This window comes from Mizuhopecten yessoensis, unplaced genomic scaffold (genome assembly GCF_002113885.1).
Source record: "Mizuhopecten yessoensis strain PY_sf001 unplaced genomic scaffold, ASM211388v2 scaffold2307, whole genome shotgun sequence".
In the NCBI taxonomy this organism is placed as follows: domain Eukaryota; kingdom Metazoa; phylum Mollusca; class Bivalvia; order Pectinida; family Pectinidae; genus Mizuhopecten; species Mizuhopecten yessoensis.
The window spans coordinates 89,588-101,484 of NW_018404481.1; the positions used below are offsets into that span (position 1 = coordinate 89,588).

General features: G+C 37.0%; 1 protein-coding gene across 11 annotated transcripts in view; it reads left to right on the top strand.

The window, feature by feature from the left end:
* The window catches only part of LOC110445452 (catenin delta-1-like), a 76,524-nt gene extending 65,547 nt beyond the window's left edge, over positions 1 to 10,977 (top strand). For all 11 annotated transcript variants that reach the window (XM_021490091.1, XM_021490094.1, XM_021490099.1 and 8 more), the window contains 12 exons: positions 506 to 651; positions 2,205 to 2,464; positions 2,827 to 2,908; positions 3,464 to 3,623; positions 3,884 to 4,034; positions 4,549 to 4,681; positions 4,990 to 5,083; positions 5,867 to 5,964; positions 6,995 to 7,203; positions 7,836 to 7,864; positions 8,411 to 8,536; positions 8,943 to 10,977. In XM_021490091.1, coding sequence (XP_021345766.1) covers positions 506 to 651; positions 2,205 to 2,464; positions 2,827 to 2,908; positions 3,464 to 3,623; positions 3,884 to 4,034; positions 4,549 to 4,681; positions 4,990 to 5,083; positions 5,867 to 5,964; positions 6,995 to 7,203; positions 7,836 to 7,864; positions 8,411 to 8,536; positions 8,943 to 9,143 — 1,689 coding nt within the window. In that variant the 3' untranslated portion in view covers positions 9,144 to 10,977. The remainder of the gene's footprint in view (positions 1 to 505; positions 652 to 2,204; positions 2,465 to 2,826; positions 2,909 to 3,463; positions 3,624 to 3,883; positions 4,035 to 4,548; positions 4,682 to 4,989; positions 5,084 to 5,866; positions 5,965 to 6,994; positions 7,204 to 7,835; positions 7,865 to 8,410; positions 8,537 to 8,942) is intronic.
* Positions 10,978 to 11,897: the final 920 nt, after the last annotated feature.

Sequence of the window (11,897 nt, forward strand, 5' to 3'; positions counted from 1 at the left end):
TCTCCACCAAGAGTAAGGTTGTTCTCCACCAAGAGTAAGGTTGTTCTCCACCAAGAGTAAGGTTGTTCTCCATTAGCAGTAAGCTACACTGAGTATGGTTTACCTACCCAAAGGGCTTGTTTCACAAAGGCTTTTGGGTTATTTACTAAAAGGAGCACCTCCTGAGCACTGTCTCTGGCTTGACAAATCTGTGATGAAAATGAACCCCATCGATGTGAAACTTTCCACCAATTTACATATGAATGTTGATATACTATAGTTAACAGTTAAGTTCATTCTTCAATCTCCAACTCCTAATCTTATCCTTTCATTTGAAGAGATTGATTGGTTACAACTGGTAAATTGAACAGGTATCTTAAAGTTCAATTTTTATTTAATTTTTGGTAACTACAGGATCCAAGAAATACAGTCCATCTTTATTATGGTTCAACTTGTTAAAAAGAAAAAACGAACACTGTGTGGTTTTTCTTGCTTTTCAAATAATTGTTCAAATTTGTATTTACAGGAATTAAAATCAAAGATAATATCGGAAGCTCTGACAGATATTGTGAGCAGAATTATTGTTCCGTACTCCGGCTGGGAGAAACGTGGACTACTGCAAACTAACGAGGCCTGGACCACAGTGTTTAGAAACGCCACAGGCATTATCAGGTGAGGTTTATAATCTCTTATTCAGCAATTACCAGAGATTAGATTTTAACTCATTCACCCCTGAAGACACATTTGAACTCTTCCAATTCAAAGGTTGGAAAAGTTCATTATACAAGTTCAGGGGTGAGAGAGTTAAATGCCTTTAAGGATAAAAATGTCATCATCCTTTGAATACTAAATTGAGATGAACACTTTATTAATTAAAATGAGGTAAGGTATGTTGATGGTTTTAGCCTTAAAATGCAATTGGAGCCATTCCAGTGGAAATTGCACTACAAATCACATCAATTAAATTCAAATTTCAAAGTCAATAGAAAAACCTGTAAGTGTATTTATGTTCTGAATCTGGTTTTGGAATTTAGGTGGCTAAGGACAGAACGAAAAACACAAGGTACAAATATATTGGGCACTTAATCAGGATCGAGTCAGTCCTAGTATGTTTAGCTCCACTATGTACAGACGATTGGACACTTATAATCAGGGTCTAACGTGTCGAAGTTTGCTTAACTTCACTTGGTGCAGATGATATTGCAATTACTCACGCTCCAGATTGCCAAAGTATTGTAAGCTTCACTAGGTACAATTAATTGGCAACTTACATAGAATCCAGCTTGTCAAAGGATGGTTAGTTTCATTAGGTAAAAATTCCTCATGATCTAACTTTACTAGGAACAGAAACTTACATGTCAGGTTGCAGATATTCCAAGTTTATTTTGCTGGAAATTGCATATTAAGTCAAGTTTTCATATTAACAGATGAACAGAAACATAATTTTTTGTTGAAGATTTTGAAATAGATGTAAATATCAGTGAAGGGGACGATAAATAGTAATTAGCTAGTAATTAGCTGGAATCAGATGTTTGGACGTGTTCACCAGGCGAGACCAGTGCAGGAAGGTCATGAAACCTGATCACGATGATGTGTCAATTAATTAAAAGTATCTGCCTGTCATGTTTTAGCAAATTCGAATTACAGGTTTTACCTTTGATCCTTAATGCTCTTAATGAAAAAGTTGTTAAATAGTTCAAGAAAAAAATTGAAAAAAATTGAAAGAAATGAGACTGATGTACGTTATACTCCTGGGTGTTGTTTAACCTAGTAAGAGTGTTACTAGCCCTGATATTTCATTTGCAACCTCGCTCACTGGGAGTCTGCCAACGTTTGTCAAGACCGTCTTTTTCCAAACATTTTTTGTCTTTCAATTCAGTGCCAAACCCCCTTATAATGCCAAAACTTTGCAGGAGAAATCGTGGCAGTATAATTAAGTTTTACTGTACTGTAATGCTGTGTGGCTATTGTCTTTGGTGTAATTGAACAGCTAGAAGTATTACTGGAAATAATATTTTGTTATTAAGGTTGAGATATTATCTCTTGGGATTGTTATATCTTAAAAAATCTCTTAACTTGTTATTTTTTATGTTCCATACATACACGCTTAAAAGGGGGATGCTGATTCTGTTAAAAAGGAAATCATGCAATGAATTTTGTAACACAAGATAAAAATCCCTTCTGACATGAGTGATCATAATTATGTTTTTCTTTCATGTTTACAGAAATTTAAGTTCTGCAGCTAAAGAAGATGAACAGCGTGGATATGAAACACGGAATCGTTTACGTGAATGTAGTAAATTGGTGAACTGTTTAGTGTATGCGTTGAAAGTGTCGGTGGAAAACCACGATAAAGACAGTAAACCTGTGGAAAATTGTACGTGTTCCTTACGCAACCTTTCCTTCCGAATACAGGAAGTGTCGGAACGAGATTTCTACAGGAAACGCAACACGACGTTAAAGAAACAAGCAAAGCCAGAAAAAGGTAAGGTCTTACTGACATTGAACTTCTGTGGATAAAAAAACCATTGGAGAATGACTGGGTTACCTCCCTTTGCTGCAATGAGTTATTTCACTGTATCATAAAACATTGGAAATACCATTTTAATGAAATTTATAGCAATCGCATCTATATTCCTAATGATATAATAGATCTTGTATTTTTAGCGACATATCAGTAAACGGGAGCGATGTAAAGATATAATTTTAATTAGATTGGAAATCACATGAAATATTCATAATTGTTTGCATTTTTTTTGATAAAAATAAAACATGAATATTCATCATTGGTTGTGTTTGTATCATGATAGGAATATGAATATTAATTATTATTGTTTGTGTTTGCAGAAACAACAGGGTGCTTAGGTAATAGGGGAAATAAAAAGTCACAACAGTCCAAGAGTAAAGGCAAGCCTGACTTAAACCAGAAGTAAGTGATAATTGAACATTATATAACATAATCACATGTAGGATATAGGTTGATTGTAATTATCACATGCCACTTTGTATATTTCTGTTTTGCAATACTGACTCTCACTAGGATGTCACGCCCCTTGTGAAATGGAAGTAATGGTTCAGATTTAAATTCTGTAAATGCTCCTTGTCACATTATTCTGTCGGCCAATATAGATGCCTCTTTTGGACCAAACGTCATATCGCCAGCAATAGTGATAGGAAATGTATAATAGACAGTGGAACTGAGCCAGGAAGGGAAGCTAGCTCCATTAGTGAGAGTTAACTGAGGTCTTCTATATATAAACTGGAGCATTCAAGAGATAAATATTGGCCTGAAGTACTTAATTATATAACCTCACCAAATCAGACAGAAACTTGTGCCTTAACTCATTCACCCCTGAAATTTCATAATGAACTATTTCAACCTTTGAATTGGAAGAGTTCAAATGTGCCTTCTTGGGTGAATGAGTTAAGGATTGACAAGGTTCTATTGTTTGGGTATGAAGTAATTTGACTGATTTTGTTGCAGTGCGGAAACGAGACTTCCACCCGGTGCTGCAGAATTCAAGGCATTATGGGAACCGGAGCTGGTGCGGTCATATCTCAGTATTCTGAAGGATGGGACCAACCCAGTAACCATGGAAGCAGCAGCAGGTGCCATACAAAATCTCACCGCTTGTTACTGGCAGGTATGTCTTCTTCAAAGAGGTCTGGTGTAAATGAATTTGTTACAGCCACAAAGAATAGATTGAGGAATGGTAATATTGATGGACTTGTATATGATCTGTGCCGACTAAACATTTGTGCAATAATTTAGAATATAATTTTCTTGAGTAGCTTGTACATGTTATGTAATTTCATGTTAGACTTTGCACTGGAGATTGTTTAATGTTAACTAATCCAGTGAGTGACCAGCATTGAATGAATGAACCATACTCTCTGTTCACAGCCAGCTGAAGACACACGAGCCACGGTGAGGAAGGAGAAGAGCCTCCCCGACCTTGTTGACCTCCTCACCCATGAAAGGGACAGTGTTGTATGTCATGTGGCCCTGGCCCTCAGGAACCTTGCCATTGATGAGAGAAACAAAGAGTTAATAGGTCAGTTGTTTTATCTTGGAAACAATGTTTCCTTATACATGTAATGAATGGATCATGTCATGAAATATTGATGAAAATAAAACCAAGACACATTTAATAACCATGAAGTTCTTCTTTAAGAGCTTTGAGCATTACTGTCAGGGCCCGTTGTAATTAATACGTAGACCAGATAAATTTACAACTCCGCCCCATGTTTATGCCCCCGCCATAAAATAGGGGGGCATATAGTGTTGCCAATGTCCGTCCCGTCCCTTCCCGTCCATTAGCGGGGGCATTTATGTCTTACAGACATTTTCTAGTTTTTATATGCTTGACCATTTTAACCCTATGAGCAATAAAAATAAAACATGTCATATTAAAATGAAAGGGGAGATAAGTCAAGAATTTTTATGTGTTTTTAAGTTTGCTTTACGGAACACTTCGTTATTTCAGAAATAGTGACTTGGGTTGGTAAATACTTTGTAACCCAAGCTCAACAAATGATAGTAATGATTTGAATGACTTTCGTTTTCAGGTAAATACGCTATGAAACAGCTAGTGAGTCGACTTCCTATGGAGAGACAGATAGAGCTGGTCCCAGACCGGACGATATCAGCCGTGGTGGCCACTCTACACGAAGTCACAAAAAACAATCAGGATTTTGCACAGTAAGCACCATCAACACGATCACTTCATATGTCTGACTTGAGCTGTCTCAAGAAATGTTCATTAACTCATTCACCCCTGAAGACACATTTGAACTCTTCCAATTCAAAGGTTGGAATAGTCCATTATGAAATTCCAGGGGTGAATGAGTTAACTCATGGATGACCTTGTCCTTAAAAAAAAGGAAGATTCTGAACGTTCAGATTAGATTTTGTAATGCTTAAATTTCTTTTTGGAAAATACTTCTTGGTAAATATCTCAGTACCTGTCACTGAAAACAAAATTTTAAAGATGTTCCATTTTATTTCAGATCACTGGCTAATGAAGGTGGTTTGAGGCGACTGAAATTCATCAAGTTTGCCCAGGGGAAATACCTAACGAAGACAAAGGAACACACACACAAGGTGATGACGCTGGTCCTTTGATTTACTAGTATTACATTTAAATCCATTTTCAATGGTTCCATGCTGTTAGCTAGAGATCCAGACAAGCAATAGTATATGAAAATGATGTATCGTCTGTTGTTCTGTAAAAACAAATTATATGCTGTGCAGTGTTGGTTTTTATATAAAAGAATCCAGAAAATATCAGCATTTGGCACACAACTTTTAGGACAAGTTGTCAATTTGAAACTAGGGATGACTTGTTTTTGCAATGGGAGGGAATCAATTAGCTTTAAATGGGTTAGAATGTTGGGAATGATGTGGATTACATAGTTGTTAATATCATAGAAAAGGAAAATTAATCCAATAAAAACGAATGAGGTAAAAAAATCTGGTTATCTTTTTGTCTCGCGGCTACGAAGTGGAAGCGAGACTAAGGTGTTGCTTTTCCGGCAGCAGCGTCAATATCAATTTTTTGCGTTTAAGTTAGTTTCACTGAAAGTATAAGTGATAGACCAAGCAAACTTGGAACATAGACGCATCTCAGGTAGTACATCTCAACCCATGCATCAAATGCTGGATGCGGCCTACCTTTCATGGTCCATTGTGGCTTTGTCAGCATGTCCATCAAGTTTTTGCATTTAAGTTAGTTTCTCTGATATGTGCATTGATATTGATGGTCAAAGCAGGGCATAGGTGATTCAGACTTAAATATTATGCTAGTATTAATACTCAGTCAGTTATTAAAGAGGTGAAAAAAGTGATAAGTTACGTATGGTCTTCATTTGAACATTTGTGTTACAGTTGCTACAATCCCTGTGGGAGTTCAAGTCCCTGCATTGGGAGTTCAAGGAGCGAGGACTTGTTGAAGCGGACGTCAACAGCCCACCAATGGTTGGGAGGTCAGTATTATCAAACTTGGTGGGGAATAACCTCACGTGTAATAATATACAACATTTGATATAGCGCCCTATCTAGCTAGAATAAGCCACTCTAAAGCTCGTTACAGTACATAGATATACAGTTTATACAATTAGCATATACATTAATCAATACAGTTTTTGAGGAATTCGCAGGAGCTGCATTATCAGGCGCTAACTACCAGTCCTATGCCACCTGGCTAATATCTCCCTGTGTGTGTATGGCTCTGTGTGTGCTGGAGATGTATTGGGTGTACCGAAACTTGACAATATTCATTTCACTTCACATCAGATATCTTTGAAAATATAATACTGTGTTTTGGAAGTTTGCAAATGCTCAAGTATCTAAGGCCTAAACTCCTTCCAGAAACGTATGAAACACTCAGGTCTAATGCTACTTGCTCTAACAGTTTTGGTTCAGATTTCCAACTTGGAAAAGAGATGACACTACCAACACATCATCTAAGTCTGTATCTTCTTCTAGAATCTGTTTTCACAAGTACTAAGGGAGGTAACTTAACTTAATCACCCCTAAAGACACATATATGAACTCTTCCAATTCAAAGGTTGGAATAGTTCATTATGAATTTCAGGTGTGATGAGTTATGACCGAAGGGAGGTAACTTCATAGTGTTTGCATAATTGGACTAAGTATCTCACCCAGATAGATATCCTGTAGGTTTCTGTGTAGGGTAACAGCTCATCATCAGTATGTTGTAGAACACCTAATTTCATAATCTAACAAGATACCACCAGGGCAATCTTAAATTATCCGTACTCATTGCTACGGTAATTTTTTAAAATCCAGCAAACAAAAAATGTTACACAGGTTCTACTAGAAGTGTATTTTGTACCTTTTTAACTAGTCGGGTGTCCCCAAATTTTAAGAAGTGTGGATATGTGTTGAATTGTCTTCCTATAAATTTTCTGTCTGTCAGATTTAGGTCTGTCAGTTCTGGGGTTTTATTGTTCTAAAGAAGGTACCTTCATGGCTGACATGTTTATATTCCAGGACTGATGACATCGGCTCACCGATCAGTAACTACAGCACAATGAGCCGCCCGACAGAAAGTCAGGGGTACGACGACAATACGATATCCTCCGGTCGCGTACAGAACAAAGACCCCTACCCGAACAGCTACTCGCCAAACGGCCGCATGGATAGTGGCTATCCTGGCTCTATGGTCGTCGGCCATAGCAACCCAGCCATGCATGATGATGGTAAGAATCAATAAGAGGCCAAATTAATTCTATTTAACCTATACTGAGATCACTTGTTTTTCCAAAAAACACCTTAACCCTTTCACCCTTATGTAATTTTAGTAGATTCTACCATTCATTAATCTGGATGAGTCCATTTTGGTCTACAGTAGTGAAAGGGTTAATGGTCATATATGATGTACCCACCAGTATTATTGAACTTGTTCACTTTGACTACCTTAAAATCATGGATTAAGTAATTATGATAAAATAAGGATCCACTATTTTATGTTGATTTTATTTCTGAGTTTTAAAACATTGATTCATTTCATTTAATAGTAATGACAATTTTCACTTCTCACATTGCATTTTACATTTTATCGGTAGCAATAAATCAGTGTTATAAATTGGTTTTCACCTCAGAAACAAATTTCATGAATTTAGTATGCAAATTCATCACTAGCACCCATCATGATAAAGTTACAGGATTTTGTCAAAAGTAGTAAAAAATAAAATTTAAAAAAACTATTTTAACTGTTGTTTTTATCAAATAGCATACCTGTCTAAATAAATTTGAAGGGAAAAAATATATACATTTTATATAAAGTCTAGTTTGCGAGAATCATGCTTAATGTTGTTTTTCTATATTGCAGGACGGTATGATTACGACACCAGATCACGAGTAAGTATACTTAAGGTCTCATTTTTGGTTCCAAGTAAAATATTGTCTTGCGAAATTTAAATTCCATATAAGGAGTTTTGTCTTTTACAAATAAATATTGTATGTCATCTTTCGTTCATTACATGATTTACTGTGTAATGCATACAGAAGTAGTTACTACAATTTACTTGGTAACTTTATTTTGCTATTTTGATTGTAAAACATTGATTGATCGAGTGGTTTTGCATCTGCTTCACTACCGAGTAGTTTGCCTTGCCAGCAAACGATAATTGTAAAACTGTTAAGTACAAAATAAAATACCTTAAAAAATATTTTTTCGAAGTATATATATCTAAAATGATAAAGACATAGGATGGTATTTTGTGAAGTTAACTGCCTCGAATTGTGTTCTGTCATATCATTGAATAAAAAGATATTATTATTTTTTTGTTGATACATATTTAGAACTAAAAGGAGTTGATACATATAGCCAGATTTACGAAAGAAAAAATTTCCTTTGATTGGCCTGTTGTGACTTTTTGCTGACCTTTTGAAATCTATGTACAGGGCGAGGAGATCCCGATGTCCGACATGGGGCCAGGCTACGCTCCATTAGATGACCACCTACCCAGAAACAAAATACCTGTAGGAGCTGTTCCACTCTTCCCCGGCCTGGAGAACCAGCGACATGCAGTAAGTCTCCTACTTCATATATAGGAATTTCCAACGAGCATGTGTTGAAAATTAACCCCAGCAAACTGAAGTTAACTATGTTTAACTCATACACCCCTGAAGACACATTTGAACTCTTCCAATTCAAAGGTTGGAATAGTGCATTATAAAATTTCAGGGGTGAACGAGTTAAGGTTAAATGTTACTGACCATCTCTTGCCAAGGGAAACTGGGTACAAATAATACATAATGCATGTTGTTATAAGCAGGAATCATGCTTAACTGAAGGAGATCTTTTACAAGAAAGAAAATTGTATGAAATCAATTGCTTTCTGAAGTCTGTCAGCTATTATACATGTGAGTATAATTTTGAAACAATGATCAAAGATTGTATTTACAACACTAACTTTTACTGTTTGTATTATAGAGCCAGACTCAGCTCCACTCTAGCCAGAATCAGCTCCACGCTGAGCCCCAGCCCAGCCCCAATGAGCAACTCTATGCACAGGTGGACAAAAGCAAGAAGCGCAACCCAGGCCAGATGGGGGGACATGCAAGCCCCAACCATGTGATGTTGGATATGTCCTCTCCGGGGAGCCCCCAGGGTGGGGCCGACTCCTGGGTATGATCCCCAGGGTGGGGAAAAGGGATGAGAAGTGACCAAGTCTTATTATACAGGCTGTGACATGTGATTGTGTTGGTATACACAGCCAAGCTGTTGTGTAGCACTGTATGGATAACGTATATACAAAGTGAAAGTACTTAATAAAGACATGGAAATGGAACAAACTTGACAGCAAGTTCTTGACAAAGTATATAGAAAGTGAAAGTACTTCAGAGAGAATCGGACTGGAATCATATGGAATGAATGCTTCACAGAGGACCAACAATGTGTTAATATATAGCACCGATACATTGTACAGAGTATTTCACTTAAGGGTTTGAACCCCGTGCAAGTATTTCAGGGGTCCATATGATGGAAGGATGTACATTAGTGGGCCGTGATCCACAGTTGGAATGTAGTGCGTCACAGTGCCTGCCTTGTGCTGACAGGGCCCTAGGTTGTGTAAAACTAACTCCGAGTCCCTGAGAGGAGTAGCCCTAGGTTGTGTGATACTTACTCCGAGTCCCTGCAAGGAGTACTTGTGACCCTAGGTTGTGTGATTGCCCGAGTTCCTCGGAGTCTCAGGTTCAAAAGACTGCTGAACAGAGGGCCCGAAGCCCTCATATCGAGGATTTTAACTTAAAACTTTCCTAAAATCATGTTAATCGGTCATTTCATAATTTTTAAAATTTAGAGACTTATTTTTGATATGTATGGCTACTGGACAGAAGTGCTGTGCTATTTTTATCATCGACATGCGTCAGCGTATCATAGACTAGCGCCAAATCCAGTGCCCCATTATAATGCCAGTTATAGCAGCGACGGATCATGACATTTATATTTTAACATTATTTTTAATTGATGCATCCGACATTCTTATTCCATGTTTATTTGTTTATGGGTTGTTAATGTGTTTTAGGAGCTAGTTCAGTAACAGAATCTCTGTAATATTCCTCTTGGCTGTGTAAGACCTCCTTGCCAGCTCTCGTCAGAAGACACCAGGAAAGAAACACCAATGACTTTTCAGTCCAAGATTGCTCAAGACCCCAATAGGTCAGGGTCAAGGGCTGAGGTCAGTCAGGGTCAAAGTTCAGGAAGGAGGTTTTGTACACAGACGTTTTCCCTAGAAACGGTCAAGAGTTGAAATGGGTTTCAATGATTTACATGATATTATTGTATACTGGTGAAAGTATTTACCGCAATAGACTACCGTAGACTAGAAGATGCGCGCCTGTAGCACTGAAAATAATGTTAGTGTGTCCGTTTCAGTTTAATATTGTTTCGGTTAACTGTACCGCTGTTTTTTTTTTATAATTATTTAAACTTGTTGCTGGCATACACTTGAGGTCATTGGTCTGTCAGGGGTAGTAGCATCCCTGATGTTTGTCCTCAGTTCCAAACTGAACAAAATATCTGTTTTGTGTCGTCCTGTGTCGTAGAAATTACAATTAAGAGAAGAGCAATAATGATAAAAATATATTCTAACTCTATGCACAATTATAAAAAAGGAGATGTGAGCTAAAATACACTTAATAGTTGGAGCTTAAATTGATAACAAATACGATAGTAAAAAAATGTGGAATCCGAAATCAATTTTTCTTTGAGAAGGGTTAGAGTGCTTGTAATCTGATATATTATATTTTATTTTTGCATTAATTCTGTCCATTCAATATCATCCATATGTTATAATTTTATATTATGTTGATCATACGTGGAAACATGTCGTTGATTATGTAACAAATTCAAATCATCATGTAATGAATAATGGGTCGCTGGCTTCACTACTATGTTGAAATGTGATAGACAATTGATAATTAACTTGAGACATTTGAATAAACGTTTGTATATGTAACATTAATCACTGTTTTCCTATTGTAAATTATGCCGAGGAGTTCACCCAGTCTCAGGTATTTCCTACTTGCTTGCGTTGGTACTCGAGTCACCAGACACATTTTTCTCTGCAACCATTATCAAGGCCGCATTCGTTTATCACGATCCAAATAGTTGAACCTGTTATAACATCGGACCCAGTTATCTGATGGTGCTTTCAGGCAAGTCTTGACAAAGCCTTGCAAGTCCTGCATAAACATTTGCAGGTCCACCAGGATTTATACCCGAAAATATTTCATTTAAAAAGAGACGAGCCGGTCGTTCCGCATAAACGACAAGACCCCTACACTTGTGATACTGCTTTCCCAAAAAAATAACTTGAGAGAAAACAAAAAAACACTTTTTACAACGTTTCATGCTAATATTGTGTTTTGAAATTCAATGTTAAATACCAATTAAATGCATCAAAAAGTATAATTATTCAATCATTGCGCCACATGGTAATTCTTCATATGTTTTGGTACCATGTTAAAGTGGCATCCCCACACACAGGGCTCTTATAATGGGCATTAGAATGAGACTTGAGTACCAGGGCATTAGACTGAGACTTGAGTACCAATGTCAGCCATGTGGGTAATACTTGTCCGGTACACTTCCATCCCATTGTATACTGTAAAGGTTTATGTTTTTGTGGGATTCTAATTTTAGCAATTTTCATGGTTACAGTCTTTCTTGCAAAAAATGTCATCCCCTGAAATAAACAGAAATCATTCCATCCTTACCGTAGCACTTAATGCCGTGGCCACTAGACCTAAAATACGCCAAACGTAGATCAAAATTGACCGTTTTAAGAAATTGGCGAAAATTAGAGATTGCAGAAAAAAAAAATAACATTCTGTATGTTTCCATGGCTGAGCAGTACAAAGTTGATAACACTTTACACAGGAG